This window comes from Eretmochelys imbricata, chromosome 23 (genome assembly GCF_965152235.1).
Source record: "Eretmochelys imbricata isolate rEreImb1 chromosome 23, rEreImb1.hap1, whole genome shotgun sequence".
Taxonomy (NCBI): domain Eukaryota; kingdom Metazoa; phylum Chordata; order Testudines; family Cheloniidae; genus Eretmochelys; species Eretmochelys imbricata.
Window position 1 is genome coordinate 6,954,774 of NC_135594.1, and position 17,571 is coordinate 6,972,344.

At 50.6% G+C, this 17,571-nt stretch overlaps 2 protein-coding genes across 2 annotated transcripts in view; one reads left to right on the forward strand and one right to left on the reverse strand.

Moving 5' to 3' along the window:
- Positions 1 to 17,571, forward strand: part of LOC144279285 (uncharacterized) — a 281,818-nt gene that overhangs the window by 141,745 nt on the left and 122,502 nt on the right. The gene's annotated exons all lie outside the window — the stretch shown is intronic.
- The window catches only part of LOC144278974 (galectin-9-like), a 38,144-nt gene that overhangs the window by 13,367 nt on the left and 7,206 nt on the right, over positions 1 to 17,571 (reverse strand). The window contains exons 4-7 of the mRNA XM_077840375.1: positions 14,919 to 15,038; positions 12,807 to 12,854; positions 11,986 to 12,033; positions 1,646 to 1,690 (exon numbers count right to left, since the gene is read on the reverse strand). Coding sequence (XP_077696501.1) covers positions 1,646 to 1,690; positions 11,986 to 12,033; positions 12,807 to 12,854; positions 14,919 to 15,038 — 261 coding nt within the window. The remainder of the gene's footprint in view (positions 1 to 1,645; positions 1,691 to 11,985; positions 12,034 to 12,806; positions 12,855 to 14,918; positions 15,039 to 17,571) is intronic.

Sequence of the window (17,571 nt, forward strand, 5' to 3'; positions counted from 1 at the left end):
AGTCTGCTAGGCTGCCAGGGCAGGGCAGAGGCCAGGTGCCAGGAACAAGCAGTTTCCAGGCTTGGTTCCTTGCTACTGGGGGTCAGTGCTGCTCAGGGGCTCCTGGCGGGCTTGGGGGTGTCTCTCCGAGGCAGCTGGCTCCAGGCTGGGGAAGGGCAAGTCAATCACATGCTCTGGTGCCCGCCCCAGTGCCAGGACCAGCCACTTCAATGATAAATCCCCATCGCCCCATATAAGCTTGGCAAAACGAGTGGGTCCCGCTGGCAGCTGAGGGGTTGGCTCTGCACAGGCATTGCCTGTCTGGCTGAATGACTGTGAGAGAGAACAATAGGCTCACAGACTGACGGACAACCAGCCCTCCCGGCCTCTGTGGGTCAAGTGACAGGACTGGAACGCTGGGCCAGCTCCCCAGAAGAGCACGGGACCAGCGTTCCTGTACGACTTGAGCGCTGGCTGGACGGTGTGTCCTGTTATGCTCCAGCGGGGAGCTGCGTGTGTCAGTGGAACTCAAGTTAGGGGCACCGCTGGCGTGATATCCTGATTTTGCAGTGGAGACAAGCCCTTCGTCTCTAGCTATCTTTACACCTTGCCTGTGTTTGGGGCAGAGGCAGAGAGTAGAACAGAAGCAGGTGATGGGACTAAATGATACTGATGTCTCTCCTGTCATGGAACAGTCTGGAAAATAAATGCCATGTGATCTCCCACAGCAACATTTCAACAAAAAAAGAACTGACTTTACGACTACCTAAAGTGCTGGACGGACATCAGCAGCCGGGGACCTAACTGCAGGAGGGATGGGATGAAACTGAGCAAAGGAGCGTTCCGGTTGAATAGCAGCCAATCTTTGCTAGCCTACTGAACCGCTCCCAAGGAAAGGAGGCCCGATTCAATGGTAGCTTGCTTTTGTGACTTATAAAAGAGGCTCAGGACACCCCTCCGCTACGGTAGAACCCCAGTACCACTCGTGGCAATCTTTCTTCTGCCAGAGGAATGACAAGACAGTGCAGCCTTCCAGCCACTTACCAGCCAGAACATTATTTCCCTTGCCCCAATTACCTTCAATGTGCAACCTCTTAAAAATCCTGTTCTTCTCCCCTCCATTGAATTCCCCCTTTCACACACTGGCAGAGTGGGTAGGCTTAGGGTCTGGCTACACGGCAGCTGGAGGTGTAATTTCCAGCTTGGATGGATGCGCACGCAGGCTAGCTGGCGTTAGCATGCTAAAAATAGCAGTGTAGCTAGCTGCAGCCATGCAGGGGTCAGCATGAGCTAACTACCAGAGTACAGTCCTATCTGAGACCCCGGGCTACCCCATGACACCACCTGTGCCACCGTGGCTCCATGGCTGCGTTTAGTATGTTAGCATGAGTTTGTCCACCCAAACCAGAAAGTACACCACCAGCTGCCGTGTCAATGTCCCCTGTGACACACATTTGCTGGATTTGCTCAAGCCAGGCATTGCTTCCCCCAGACACCCACTGAGAACGAGGGACATTGCTGGGTCTTTGGATAGCTGGCTCCCCCTAAGAGAACTCACTGCCCTTCCACTGACTTTCAAACGGCCCTGGAGAGAGCTGCTCTCAACGTTTCACTAGAGAGCAGGGAATGAGGTCACAGACACACTGCATTGGGCTGTGCCCCATACCAAGGCAGCTGACACCAGTCCTGGGAAGTTCTTCCCTTTCTTCCCCTGCAAAGACAGAAGACAGATTTCACAATTCAGTCTCTCAGGCACTTCAGCTTGTTATTTTATTCCCACTCTCACCTTTACCTGAGTGTGGGCCCTGCTCCATGAACACACTCGGGGGAACCTGGGACCCTTATTGGTTCAGCTGTATCTGCAGCCGTGAGGCTGATGCTTCCAGCTGTTTCTTCTCCAGAATCAAACAGGTCTTTTCCATCTTTAATTTCTGAGATCCCACCACTCTTGATTTTGACCCAATAGAGTCAGAGAGGTTCTCAGCACCTCTTGGTTTGTGTTTCTTTGCTCTTTCACAATGCCTTTTATCTTACTCTGAGCATATTGCCTCCTGCACATCCAACCCCTGAGTAACAAATGGGGATAGATCTAAGGTCATTTCCTTATCTTTCTTTTCCATTCATTGCTTTATCCTGTTCTGTTCCGCCCAGTGTTCTTCCCTGGGTTGCATTCTCTAGTCTGTGCTATACAGGAGATCAGACTAGATAATACTCGTAATGGTCCCTTATGGCCTTAAAAATTTGTGAAACTATGAATCTTCCCAATTTTGCTCTGCAGAAATGCAGAGTCTGTCTTCCCTTCAGCTGTCCTCCCTCAGGGCTGAAATGGAATTCAGCCTAACCAGAGTTTGATACAGGTTAAGCAAAATGTTTTTGAAAAACAAGAACTGGCCCAGATCTTTAGAAAAATAATGAACCATCCTGGAGGCTCCATTAATGAATGTTCCCCTATGAAGGTGTCCCTGGTGTCACCTAAATCACTCCCTGCCTGATTCTCTTTGATAGGTCTTGATGTATATAGCAGCTTATCATCTTGGATTGGACTGTTGGGCCATCTAGTCCGACATCCTGCCCCTAGCCAGGGGCCAGTACATGTTGCTACAGAGCAAGGCAAAAATCCTCAACTATGCACTTAGCCAAGTGTAAAATGCTCCACATGGACCTTCCTGATGCCTGCAAATAATCAGATCAACCTTTGCTCTGAAACATGAGATGTACTTATCCCCAGCAGATGCAATCAACATTGTTAGTACAAGAAGACAATAATGTCTAATGGTTAAAGCAGGGCTGGGCGGAGTAGAGGCATAGCACGCAGAAGTAGCTAGCTCCAGAAATGGCTTACATGTGAAATCCATGTAGCATGCTGCACTGTTTGAACCAATGGGGCTCCAGCCAAATTGAACCCTGAGCAATGTTGTACAGAAAGGAGCCCAGAAATGACCAGTGCACTGTGGGATATGAGTGGGAGGACTGAAGGAATATAGGTAATGCAAGATGGCACTTAATAGAAAAATAATAAGTTAGTTAGGTTAGTAACTAGTTATAATTAGCTTTGCTGTTGTTAGGCCAATTCAAGTTGTTTTTGTGAGGTTAAAGAAGGTTGCTTTTGTGTTCGTTTAAACCATACAAAACCAGTTTAAGCTGGCTAAAACCACTAGAAGGAAGTCAACGAATGGCTACGCAGGTGGTGTCGGAGAGAAGGCTTTGGATTCTTTGACCATGGGATGGTGTTCCAAGAAGGAGGAGTGCTAGGCAGAGACGAGCTCCACCTAACGAAGAGAGGGAAGAGCATCTTCGCAAGCAGGCTGGCTAACCTAGTGAGGAGGGCTTTAAACTAGGTTCACCGGGGGAAGGAGACCAAAGCCCTGAGGTAAGTAAGGGAAGTGGGATACCGGGAGGAAGCACGAGCAGGAGCGCGTGAGAGGGGAGGGCTCCTGCCTCATACTGAGAAAGAGTATGGGGATCAGCGGGTTATCTCAAGTGCCTATACACAAATGCACGAAGCCTGGGAAACAAGCAGGGAGAACTGGAAGTCCTGGCAAAGACAAGGAATTATGATGTGATTGGAATAACAGAGACTTGGAGGGATAACTCACATGACTAGAGTACTGTCATGGATGGATATAAGCTGTTCAGAAAGGACAGGCAGGGCAGAAAAGGTGGGGGAGTTGCACTGTATGTAAGGGAGCAGTATGACTGCTCAGAGCTCAAGTATGAAACTGCAGAAAAACCTGAGAGTCTCTGGATTAAGTTTAGAAGTGTGAGCAACAAGGGTGATGTCATGGTGGGAGTCTACTATAGACCACCGGACCAGGGGGATGAGGTGGACGAGACTTTCTTCCGGCAACTCACAGAAGTTACTAGATTGCAGGCCCTGGTTCTCATGGGAGACTTCAATCACCCTGATATCTGCTGGGAGAGCAATACAGCGGTGCACAGACAATCCAGGAAGTTTTTGGAAAATGTAGGGGACAATTTCCTGCTGCAAGTGCTGGAAGAACCAACTAGGGGCAGAGCTGCTCTTGACCTGCTGCTCACAAACCGGGAAGAATTAGTAGGGGAAGCAAAAGTGGATGGGAACCTGGGAGGCAGTGACCATGAGATGGTCAAGTTCAGGATCCTAACACAAGGAAGAAAGGAGAGCAGCAGAATACAGACCCTGGACTTCAGAAAAGCAGACTTTGACTCCCTCAGGGAACTGATGGGCAGGATCCCCTGGGAGGATAACATGAGGGGGAAAGGAGTCCAGGAGAGCTGGCTGTATTTTAAAGAATCCTTATTGGGGTTACAGGGACAAACCATCCCGATGTGTAGAAAGAATAGTAAATATGGCAGGCGACCAGCTTGGCTTAACAGTGAAATCCTTGCTGATCTTAAATACAAAAAAGAAGCTTACAAGAAGTGGAAGATTGGACAAATGACCAGGGATGAGTATAAAAATATTGCTCGGGCATCCAGGAGTGAAATCAGGAAGGCCAAATCACACCTGGAGGTGCAGCTAGCAAGAGATGTTAAGAGTAACAAGAAGGGTTTCTTCAGGTATGTTAGCAACAAGAAGAAAGTCAAGGAAAGTGTGGGCCCCTTACTGAATGAGGGAGGCAACCGAGTGACAGAGGATGTGGAAAAAGCTAAAGTACTCAATGCTTTTTTTGCCTCTGTCTTCACGAACAAGGTCAGCTCCCAGACTACTGCACTGGGCAGCACAGCATGGGAAGGAGGTGACCAGCCCTCTGTGGAGAAAGAAGTGGTTCGGGACTATTTAGAAAAGTTGGACGAGCACAAGTCCATGGGGCCGGATGCGTTGCACCAAGAGTGCTAAAGGAGTTGGCGGATGTGATTGCAGAGCCATTGGCCATTATCTTTGAAAACTCGTGGCGATCCGGGGAAGTCCGGACGACTGGAAAAAGGCTAATGTATTGCCCATCTTTAAAAAAGGGAAGGAGGAGGATCCTGGGAACTACAGGCCAGTCAGCCTCACCTCGGTCCCTGGAAAAATCATGGAGCAGGTCCTCAAGGAATCAATTCTGAAGCACTTAGAGGAGAGGAAAGTGATCAGGAACAGTCAGCATGGATTCACCAAGGGCAAGTCATGCCTGACTAATCTAATTGCCTTCTATGATGAGATAACTGGTTCTGTGGATGAAGGGAAAGCAGTGGACGTGTTGTTCCTTGACTTTAGCAAAGCTTTTGACACGGTCTCCCACAGTATTGTTGCCAGCAAGTTAAAGAAGTATGGGCTAGATGAATGGACTATAAGGTGGACAGAAAGCTGGCTAGATTGTCGGGCTCAACAGGTAGTGATCAATGGCTCCATGTCTAGTTGGCAGCCGGTATCAAGCGGAGTGCCCCAAGGGTCGGTCCTGGGGCCGGTTTTGTTCAATATCTTCATAAATGATCTGGAGGATGGTGTGGATTGCACCCTCAGCAAGTCTGCAGATGACACTAAACTGGGAGGAGAGGTAGATACGCTGGAGGGTAGGGATAGGATACAGAGGGACCTAGACAAATTGGAGGATTGGGCCAAAAGAAATCTGATGAGGTTCAACAAGGACAAGTGCAGAGTCCTGCACTTAGGACGGAAGAATCCAATGTACCACTACAGACTAGGGACCGAATGGCTCGGCAGCAGTTCTGCAGAAAAGGACCTAAGGGTTACAGTGGACGAGAAGCTGGATATGAGTCAACAGTGTGCCCTTGTTGCCAAGAAGGCCAATGGCATTTTGGGATGTATAAGTAGGGGCATTGCCAGCAGATCGAGGGACGTGATCGTTCCCCTCTATTCGACACTGGTGAGGTCTCATCTGGAGTACTGTGTCCAGTTTTGGGCCCCACACTAGAAGGATGTGGAAAAATTGGAAAGAGTCCAGCGGAGGGCAACAGAAATGATTAGGGGACTGGAACACATGACTTTTGAGGAGAGGCTGAGGGAACTTGGGATGTTTAGTTGTAGCCAGACAGCCAGCCCCCCCTCTCCCCCCCCCAAGACCAGCATTGCTGGAAACACAGGAGGAAGCCGGAACAGGGCACTTAACATATATTCCAGCACAGCCTTTGAAGCTGTGAAAAGCACAGGTGTGCTGCTACAATGTGCCTCTGGGAACATATACAACGATTAAGCTCACAGCAGGCAGAGGCCCTGTGACAGACATGGCTCTTAGCCCCTACTAAGTAGCGTGATGCACACACACCAACATCCTAGGTGGGAAAATATTTACCCTGATAAAAGAAATGTCCAGTAGTCGAAACTTATTGTTTCTCTCCCTTGCAAGTGTAAACTACTCTTGCGAAAGCTGGCGTCATCCAGACAGACCAGCCTCAATTTGGCATAAGAAAGGAGAAAGAGAATAAAGGAGTACAGAGGTATAAGTAGGGGACCTACAGCACCATGATTTTTGAGTGCTTTTCACTATCTATCTGCTGGTCAGATAAGTGACAGCCTCCCAAGGCTTCTGCAGCTAAGAGGGTCCCTAAGCCTTGTCCCTTATTCGTCTTTCCGCGGAATTGAGTGACCGATCCTGGCTTGGCACCGCTGGAATCGAGAGATGCAAGGAGGGTAAGAAGCACCCACACCTGATCTCCTATCTTTAGTGTACACATATTTTGAAATAGAGCTCTATACTTTGTTTTCTTTCTTTGGGATTGTGGCTTCAGTTTTGTAACTTGTTTGTGTGTGTGTAACATCTCTACATTTAAATAAGTAGGCACTAGCAATTTTGTAACCACATGATTAGAATCTAGCTTAATAAATTTTGGTAACCATTTATGCATAAGCCTGACTTGTTTTCTCTGGTTTACTGTAAAGCAGCCAACACAATTAAAGAACCTCAGCCGTTTTGGCTCTAAAGCCTGGCCATTAGGTGAGAGTACTAAGAGCCTAGCGTTGAGTTGTGCCGCCTCCACGGGGCAAACTCTTGGGGCACCTGTCAGTCAATCCTGGCTGCCCGCTGCGAAGGAGCTCTGAGCTCTAGCAGTTAAAGTCACGGGTGTGGAGAGGCTCTTAGTGCTGCCATTGGGGCACCTGTCAGTCAATATTGACTGCCCGCTGCGAAGGAGCTCTGAGCTCTAGCAGTTAAAGTCACGGGTGGTTAGGACCTTGGGGCATCCGTCAGCCTAGCCCGGGCTGCCTGCCGTGAAGGGACAGTGCGTCCTAGCGGTTAAAGTCACGGATGGTATAAACGGGCATAGCTGGCACCTCACCAAACATCCTTGGCCGTTGGCTAACATTAGTCTACGGAAGAGAAGAATGAGGGGGGATTTGATATCTGCTTTCAACTACCTGAAAGGGGGTTCCAAAGAGGATGGTTCTAGACTGTTCTCAGTGGTAGCAGATGACAGAACAAGGAGTAATGGTCTCAAGTTGCAGTGGGGGAGATTTAGGTTGGATATTAGGAAAAACTTTTTCACTAGGAGGGTGGTGAAACACTGGAATGCGTTACCTAGGGAGGTGGTGGAATCTCCTTCCTTAGAAGTTTTTAAGGTCAGGCTTGACAAAGCCCTGGCTGGGATGATTTAATTGGGGATTGGTCCTGCTTTGAGTAGGGGGTTGGACTAGATACCTCCTGAGGTCCCTTCCAACCCTGATGTTCTATGATTCTAAGGCTTGTAACCGCTGCAAGAGAATGTGTCTGAGACAAGTGGAACATTGACTGATGCAAGCAAGTGCAGCAAGCATGTAGGTAGAGAACATAAAGGGGGGATTTAGACAAGTTTTAGCTTAGAAGACCCGTCGGACACCCAAGACCATGGGATGCCTGGATGATGCAGTGGTCCCCCTTCTAGCTCTCCTGTAAGTAACAGGTGTGGTAAACCCAGGACAAACAGCTACAAAAGGGGGGTAGTAATTAGTCCCAGGGGTTTAAAAGGCCCTTCCCTATCCATTGAGGAGAGAGAACCAGGGGGCAATAAGGCTCAGCTGGAAAAGGGGTTGCTAGGGAACCAATTAGGTTCAGCTGACTCCAACTACTTGGGACCTTTTTAAACCCTCCCCTGGGTGGTAGGAGGGGCAGAGTGAAGGAGTGAGAGGAGCGGGGAAGCTGCCAGTAGGCTGCTTGCAGCAAGACACCAAACCTTCCCAGTAGGGAGGCTGCACTCGCTCCCCAGGGGGAAGGAAAACAAGCACAAGGGACTGACTGAGGAGAGGAGTAGCCAGACCCTGGGCCACCTCTAAGGATTCGCCTTGCCCCAAACCTGAGTCTCCAAGGCTAAAAAGGACTGAGCCTACTGAGTATTTTGCCACACGGGCCATTGTTTATAGGATCAGGGAAGCATCACTGTAGTGGGGGTTTCCGGTTACACTGGGTACAGGGTATGGGAAATATTCTTAAAACCAAAAATTAGATCCAAAAATGTCAAGAAGGATCACGAGCAATGACCGTACCTCTCCAGCACGGGATGCGTGCACCCTGCCACACAACCCATGGCACTAACGCCAATAGACAGGCAGCCGATTACATGTCAAAGCAACTTGTTTAGTCAGAGAAACATCACTTGGGGTCCACTGGTGAGGGGGCAAGAAGTGATTTTCCCCGCAGGACACACCCTCTCTGCTGTAGACAGAGCCTAACAAACCAAACCAGCTCAGCCTGTGTCTACGCTCTGGACCTTACAGCGGCACTGCTGTGAGTCCTCCCGTGTAGCGGCTCTATGCGGATGAGAGAGAGCTCTCCCACCGGCATAATTAACCCACCCCTAACGAGCAGCGATCGCTATGTTGGCAGGAGACTCTCTCCTGCTGACATAGCCCTGTGCACCCTGGCACTTCTGTCAGTGAAACTTTTGTGGGTCGGGGCAGAGGTGAAAGTAAGCCGGTCCGGTCCAGTCTGGCGTATCGGTAAGAAAGTGGCCGCCAGTACACAGCCAACCCGTACCAGCAGGGCCGCTGATGGTGGGGAGGTCACAAAAGGGACAGCTGCCCTGGGGCCCGGCGATTTAAAGGGGCCCGGGAATCCCAGCAGCAGCCGGAGCCCCGGGCCCTTTAAATCGCCACTTGGAGCTGCAGGGTTCCTGGCTGCCGCTATCCTGGGCCTCCGGCAGCGATTTAAAGGGCCCGGGGCTCCGGGCTCCTGCTGCTGCTATCACGCCAGCAGCTGGAGCCCTTGGCCCTTTAAATTGCCAGCGCAGCCCCGGGGAGCGTGGTCCGGGCTGCGCTGAAGGGCCCCCAGCCCTGCCCCTTCTGCCTGAGGCCCCGCCCCTTCCTGGGGCCCAGAGCCGCCCCCTCCCACACCTTGTCCAGGACCCCGGCCACCCTGCATACTGGTAAGTCCTTTAAATTACTTTCACCCCTGGTCAGGGGTGTGTTTCTTTTCACACCCCTGACCCACAAAATTTTTACCGACAAGAGCGCTAGTGTAGACATAGCCTTAGTATCCTCAACAGACCTCACCAGCTTGCTGTCAGCTTCTTCCTCCAGCCTTTAACTTGTTGATTTACCCAAAACAAGAACAGAAGTGGGCAAGAGCTCCAGGACATTTATGGAAACAGCATATTTGAAGCATATGCTAGAGAATATTTGCAAAAGCAAATTCTGTATTTGCATTTACAAGTGATCACAACACAACCCTAATTCTAGGGGTTACATTCATCCAGACAGGGAACAGAAACAAGAGCATGTGACTGATGTATCCTGAATACCAAATGAAAAAACAGGGCTGTCCCTACCCATACGCAAAGTACGCAGCTGCGTAGGGCACCAGGAAATTTCCTGGTGCGCTACGCAGCTGCGTGCTGCTCCAACCCCTGCTCCGCCTCTTCCCCCGGCCCCTGCCCCTGCTCTGCCCCAGCCCCACCTCTTCCTGCCCCTACTCCACCCTAGCCCAGTCCGCTAAAGACTGCAGCAGGTCAGGCCTGCACTCATTGGCGGCGAGAAGTGCAGCCACCTGGCCCCAGCTGCACCACCGGTGAGTTCTGTTCCTCCCTGCCCCCCAAGCCTCCCCCATGGAGGTCTGGGGTCCCATCCCCACCCCCCTTTGGGGGGGGCTGTGTAGGGCCCCAGAATGGCTAGGGATGGCCCTGGAAACAAACAGCTCACATATGAGCTGTAGACCAAGGATTACTCAGTGAATCATTTCAAAATTAAATGAGAGAAAAAAATCTCAGGATGATCATAAACAAAGAGGGGCAAAATTCAGTGAATAAAGTCACAGTCAGCCCAGCATGTATCCAGAGCTCGGACACATTAACTGAAGCATGCTGAATGTTTGTTTAAGGTGCATCCTTTTTCCAAAATACTCATAAGCCACTGGAGCTATGTGTGTTTCAACCAAAGCAGAGGTACCGAGTATTAAACGGTCTGATCAAAACCCCTTTCTTCTCTCGAATGCTCCGCTTTCATTCTCTTGGCTCTAATGCAGCCAATATTTCACTCATGTTCCAGGCATCACAGAGTCTTTCAGCCTGGACAGGTCCTGACTTTCTAATGGGAAAAACAAGTGAATTCTCTCTGATCCCCCCAGCCTTCCTTATTCATCAGACGGATGCACCAAAGCACACATGTTCAGTGCCTCTTCCCTTTGCTGGGCATTTTAGCCTCTCTCCTCTTTGAGGAGCAGCCGATCACTGTGACTGTGACAACTTCTGTCTCACATGACTAGATTCAAATCCCAACAAGACTTTGCCCTTCAGTGAGTATCAAATTTCAAATTTCCTTCATCTCCTATCGTGCATTTTAGCCAAAGCCCTTGGGAGCCACCAGGTCACCTGGCTCACTTTTTCCAGTGGACGTTAGCATGCCAGAGACAGATTATTTTCCCTCATGGAAGACAGACTGGTTTCATGCCATTGATCATAGATATCCAGATCCAAGGTAGAACTATTCTCTCCTTGTTCATCTGTTTCTATTTCTTCACAGGTCAGATCCACAGCTCTACAGGGTCTGCTTCAGAATTGTGACAGACAAGGAACATCAGCACCTCAGTCATTCTCCCTTGTACAAGGAGGAGGCTCACAACTCTGCAGTTCCTTTGCTTCTGTCTGAAGCACAGCAACCCTGCAACTCCCAGCCGCTAGGACCCAGATAGGAACATACCTGTAGGAATACAGGGACTGCAATGCCAGAGCAGACCTGTGGCCATCTAGTCTGTATCCTAACCCTACCAGTTAGTGGTTAGCTTATGCCCCAAAGCAGGAGGGTTTGCGTCTCATATTTTTTATTCTCTCTAACACGGTGTTGGGGTGAAATGCTAGTTCCATTTAAGTCACTGGGATTTTTGCCACAGACTTCAGTCCAACCAGAATTTAATCCTGAATGTTCTCGTCATCCATATAAGTGTCCCGTCTTTGTCTAAATCTCTTGGTGATATCATGTGGCAATGAGTTCCACAAGTCACTTGTATTGTATAAAAAGTATTATGAGATACGTCTGACACAGTCTTAGAGTGAAGAAGACTAAAAGAATGTGACTGCATTAACAGTATAATTTTTATGCCCTCAGTCAGCTGAAATGAAACACCAAGTTTGTGTGGGACACAGGGAAATTTGAGACTAAGCTCAGTGGCATATAACAGTAGGCAGGTGCAGATGAGCGGAAGGAGAGAGAGTTCTATGATAGCAGCTGTCCAACCTCAGGAGCAGCTGCTCTTTATATGGTCACAGTGCCTGTAGATCCTGGTCAGTGTCTCTGCTCTTGCACACAGGACTCTCTGATAGCTCCATCTGTTCCCAGTGATTTGCTGAACTCGGATTTCACAAATTGCTCCCAAGTTTAAATCTGCAAGCCCATGACTGCTCGAGCCACAGGCCACCGGCTACTACACCACCCAGGCATTGGGATTCTTCAGATCTGGGATTTGGAACCATGCAGGGTTTTCTTCATGGCCCCCTCCATGCAGGAGTCCTTGAAGCATAGTGTGCATACTCCACACCTCTGCCGCCTCACCTGGCCCTTTGTATAATATGCCAGGAATTATATTACCCTACTGGGTCTTCCTCCCTATCCTGCCCCCTCACATCCCAGGGTCTTGTCAAAGTCTCTGAATGATCAATGTGTATCATCTGTAGCAAAATACTCACTCTGGGAGCTGGAGCCCCGAAGACTGGCTGGGCAAACACATTGGGGATCTGCAAGGACAGAGAGGCCAAGTAAGCACAGCAACTGTGATGTGAGCTTCAGCAGCTAAAACTCCCCTGCCTGCATGATGTCACCAGAATTAAACAGCCCCTTCGCTTTGTGACAAAGCAGAAGCTGGACCGCTCGCCCCACCAAGGCCCAGACAAAGCCCCAAAATGAGGGGCCCGGACAAATGATTCCTGCAAGGAACCGGACCTTCAGGTGTCTACCCTTCAGAAAGGATGTTGAAAAGCGAGGTCTTGGGGTGTCACTCTGATGAGCTGTGTAGCTGCTCCATTCTGATAGGGTTGAGGGGTCTCAGCAGCAAGATGCTTCCCAACCAGGTGACTGGGGCATTCGTAGAGCACCCAAAAGCGTGCTTAGTTCAGGTATAAAGCAAGGCCCTGCCCTAAGGAGCCTGCAGCCTACACAGAGGCAGTGCAGCAGGGGTGGAGGAAGACAAAACACTCCTCACTTTTCTGGCTTCTTTAGTCTGGTAACCCTTGCCCAGGAGAGGAAGTCTTGGGCAGTGGGAGGCAAACCCTGTTTGAATGTCATACGCAGGGGGACCGTTGGACCCAGTCCACTACTCCCATGCTGATTCAAGCAGGGGGACATGTCGGGTATTGTGCAGGCTACCATGGCCAGAGACAGAAGCATTTTGACCCCCGATGTCTGCTGGAGCTTTTCCAGCTCACTTTTCTAGGATGATCTGAGCATCTCCTCTTTAGATCCACACCCCCCCCAAGTTAGCTGAACATGGGACTGTAAGAGTTGTACTCACACTGCTGGAGTGAATTCCACAAGCAGGGGCTGCCTGCCCTTGCAGCCCCTAAACCCAAAGAAGTACGTTAAGGTGAACCATAGAACCATAGAAGATCAGGGTTAGAACAGACCTCAGGAGGTCATCTAGTCCAACCCCCTGCTCAAAGCAGGACCAACCCCAATTAAATCATCCCAGCCAGGGCTTTGTCAAGCCCGGCCTTAAAAACCTCTACGGATGGAGATTCCACCACCCCAGATTTCTCCCTAGGTAACCCATTCCAGTGCTTCACCACCCTCCTAGTGAAATTGATTTTCCTAATATGCAACCTAGACCTCCCCCACTTCAACTTGTGACCATTGCTCCTTGTTCTGTCATCTGCCTCCACTGAGAACAGCTGAGCTCCATCTTCTTTGGAACCCCCCTTCAGGCAGTTGAAGGCTGCTATCAAATCCCCCCTCACTCTTCTCTTCTGCAGACTAAATAACTCAGTTCCCTCAGCCTCTCCTCATAAGTCATGTGTCCCAGCCCCCTAATCATTTTCGCTGCCTTCCACTGGACTCTCTCCAATTTCTCTACATCCTTTCTATAGTGGGGGCCCAAAACTGGACGCAATATTCCAGATGTGACCTCATCAGTGCCGAATAGAGGGGAATAATCACTTCCTTCAATCTGCTGGCAATGCTCCTACTAATGCAGCCCAATATGCCGTTAGCCTTCTTGGCAACAAGGGCACACTGCTGACTCATATACAACTTCTCATCCACTGTAATCCCCAGGTTCTTTTCTGCAGAACTGCTGCCTAGCCAGTCGGCCCCCAGCCTGTAGCGGTGTCTGGGATTCTTCCGTCCTAAGTGCAGGACTCTGCACTTATCCTTGTTGAACCTCATCAGATTTCTTTTGGCCCAGTCCTCCGATTTGTCTAGGTCACTCTGGACCCTATCCCTACCCTCCAGCCTGTCTACCTCTCCCCCCAGCTTAGTGTCGTCCGCAAACTTGCCGAGGGTGAAATCCGTCCCATCATCCAGATCATTAAGGAAGATGTTGAACAAAACCAGCCCCAGGACCGATCCCTGGGGCACTCCGCTTGATACCGGCTGCCAAGTAGGGATTGCACGTGGGGTTTAATGGTACTAGAGACAGGGCAGGGCAGCAACGGGGAGTCACGGCAGGCAAAGAGCTGCAGGCCTAGATACTGAGAATCTGTGATGTAGCAGTAGTTAGCACAACACCTGAACAGATCCTTCTCCCCAGCTGGACCTTCCCTTCTGGCTTCCCAACCTTGAGTACCACTCCACACTGCAGGGAGCTTTTTCCCAGCATGCCTTTCTGCGGCTCGCCCTTTTAAATTTGACGGCTGCTGCTCTAAAGTGGCCATCTTGCAACTGGCAGTTGCTGGCTCCGTCTCCCTCTCCCTCTCCCCTCCAGCTGTTAAATCTATGATTGCTGAGGAGCTGGGATACTCGCCTTGCATGCAGCGCAGGCAACTCCCTGCCCCATTGGGCACTGGCCCCCCGAGTGGCCAGCCACTGTGGGCCTGGAAATGGGAGGCACCATTGGAGGACAAGACATTAGTCATACCCAAGTTCCTGAATGGTGTCTCCTGCTGGGTGCAGTAGAGGGGGCTCCCATGGAACAACACCCCCAGTTCCTCTGGCTTTCCTTGCCCTGCATCAACACATGCCTCCCTATATTTCAAGTGCTAAAGTGAGACACAGCGCTGCTCAGGCCCGTCTGCCCCTCTGGAGATGGAGATGCCAGGTTTGATTGGTGTTGTGACCTAATGCACGGGTCACTCAGGTATGGCCCGGCCAGCCATAGACAGAGAGGCGGCCAGGCCAAACCTGAGTGGGCTGTGACCCTGTGCACTGAGTCTCAATGCCGCTCTGTTTGGGGGCCCCTCTCAAACAAGGGACCTGTGGCAAACTGCCCCTTTCTCCCCTCTCCTCTCACAGGTGGCCCCGAATGTGAAAAATGTTCTCCTTTAACCAGGATGGAGGTTTGGGGGGTCAAGCAGGACAGTCCAGCGAAACCCGGGGCAGTTGAGAGGTCTGTTAATACAACGTCCCTTGCCACTGGGCAGCCGGCCTGAGCAGTGGAACTGGTGTTAACAATGCCAGAGCAGATACTCACGCTGGGGTTTGTGAAGTTGATGCAGTTCACAGTCACGTTCCCTTTGATCTCCAGGGTCTGGACAGTATGAAGGGAAAGGCGGTGTCTGTACTCCAGGAAGTGCTGACCATTCACAGAGACCTAGGGAAAGGACAGAGGGAGGGACGGGTGAGGGCTGTGCTAGGAGGAGTGAGAAGATGAGGGTATCCGCAGTGGGAGAGCCTTTACTCTAGTTAAGATCACATCAGGGCTGCAGTATCGCCAACCCCAGTGTTCACAAATTATGAGTTACACCTCATCAAATCTTGAGATTGTCTTAAATATAAAGAATTATGGACTCTGTCTATTTGCCTTCTGGGTTTCTGGTCTTTCAGGATCACATTTTCAACTTTTCTCCACAGCCATGAGAGCTGGAAACTTGCTGGGTTTTGTTGTTTTTTTTTAATGAAAGCTGAGAATCTGATGTAATCACATGACTCCAGGAGTAGGGGCTTTAAGAAAAACACCCAATATTGCAAGAATGTGGGGCTTCCCTGCTCTCACTTGCTCACAGCTTCTTGAAAATGTCTCCTCTGGGGCTGAAACCTCCTCGGCTGCACTCAGCCCAAGGGGGAATGTCTCTTCTGGGGCTGAAATCTCCCCTGCTACACCCAGCCCAAGGGGAAACATTTTGGAAAGTTTCAGCAAAGTCTATTCAATGACTTTTAGTTTGGCTGAAAAAATATCCAGCACCATAAAAGCTGAACTCTCCTGTCCACTGGTGTCTGGGCCTGTCTGAGCAGGAGCCTCCAAGTGATTGCAGTCTCTGCATGAAAGTTAACCAGGTTCTGTGCATCCCCGTTTGACACAAGCGGAAACATTCTTTGCTGACACGGAGCCAGATTCTGTTGCCAGTGATACCAGGGTAATCTGAGGTAACTCCACTGACTCGTAGAGCTTGACTCCACTTTCCACCACCTCCGTGTAAACCGGAAGTAACACCAAAGAGGCTGCAGAGATTACACTAGTGCAAAAGGAGAATGAGGCCATGGATGTAGGTCTTGTCTACACAAGGAAATTATACCAATTGAACTACATCGGTTTAGAAACTGATTTAGATCAACCAGTGCAATCCCCAGTGTCAGTTCAAAAGTGCCTTGTCATGGAAGTGTTGGTCCTGACTCCACAGTTCAGCTTGAATTGCATTTTGCACTTAAATCAGGGATTTGTTTTCTATGAAAAATACAGCACATGCTCCTCAAACTTACAGCACTCCCTCACGGGGCACTGAATGGATTGCCTGAAGATTTACAAGTACATCTCTATGAATTAGTTTGTGAGTTAAAATTAATTAAAAATTGGATCCTTTACGAAATTTAGCACCCAGTGTCTCTTTGTCCAGAATGATCTCGATAACCTCCCGGATCGATGAAACTTCAAACTTTACATATAGTTAACATTACTAGACCTCTTGTGCATAGGCTATATTTGAAGAAATTACATTGTTATTTAGCTAAGTGATAATTTTTTTATTTAATCGTTATGGTTATATAGGCTGCAAATAGGCTCAAATCAACAATTCAGGTAACTCAGGTAGGGTCATTATGACCTTAGCAGTAACTCAATCTATCCCCTCCCTTCCTCTGATTTGCCTACAACAATTCGATTGGCACATGTGCCATGAGTTCTCATGGGTAGATTACTGGGCCCAGCTGTCACAGGCTCCCCTTTTTAAAGGCTCTGGGCTGCTCCTAGTTTGGGAATCAGGGTGTAAAAGGCTCCCCATGGTGCTGCTGCCTCAGATCCACTGCGCACTGAGGCCTGGTCTGCACTTAACATTTAGCTGGACGTAGCTTCGGCCCTCAGGGGTATGCAAAACCCATCCCCCAAGCACTGTAGCCCCAGCGCCACCCACCCGTCCCAGCAGAAGCCGCTGTGTGGCAGGGGAAGCCCCAGCACCCAGACCCCCGCTGGGACTGGAGGAGCTCTCACTCCCCGCTGCGCCCCATGGCCGTGGCATGGGGACAGAGCTTCTCTGGTCTTGGGGCTGCAGTGGGGAGGGGGGAGGGCAGGGGTTTGCAGTGGGGTGGGTGGATCCTGGGGGAACAGGGGTGGGCCTCAGGAAAGGGGCAGAAAGGGATGGGGCAGTGGGCGGGGCTGCAGGCGAAAGGGGTGCGGACGGGCCACCCCACTAGCTCCGGCTCAAGGTCCCAGGCAATCTTAATTTGCCTCTGCTTCTGGAGCACCCCCCTAAGCCCCCCGGTTCTTCCAGCATGCTCAGAGTCAGCCAGTGTCCCTGGAAGCCCCCATCCCCCCGCAGGTAACGTGGGGTGGGAAGGGGGCATAGGGAGGAGACATGAGGGGAGGTCATGTGTCCTCCCCATTAGTTGGTGCCCCCCCTCTGGGGTGAGGAGGCTGAGCTGGGACAGGCCTCAGGGCGGAGTGGGGTGGGGGGCCGGGGTCCAGGCACTGGTACCCTCCCTACTTCTAGGGAGCTTCCAGTGCTCACACCCAGCTTCTCCAAATGCAGGAGTCGCGCGCGGCCCATGTGGAGCTGGGACCCTCCCCTAAGAGGCCAGCCACCTTGTGACAGTGCCTTTGGAAATCTCTCCCTTGTAACAGAGGAAGACTTAGCCGCACCCTCTGCAAGGCTGCGGAGACAGACCTCAGTGAGAGCCCTTCCTGCAAGTCTCTC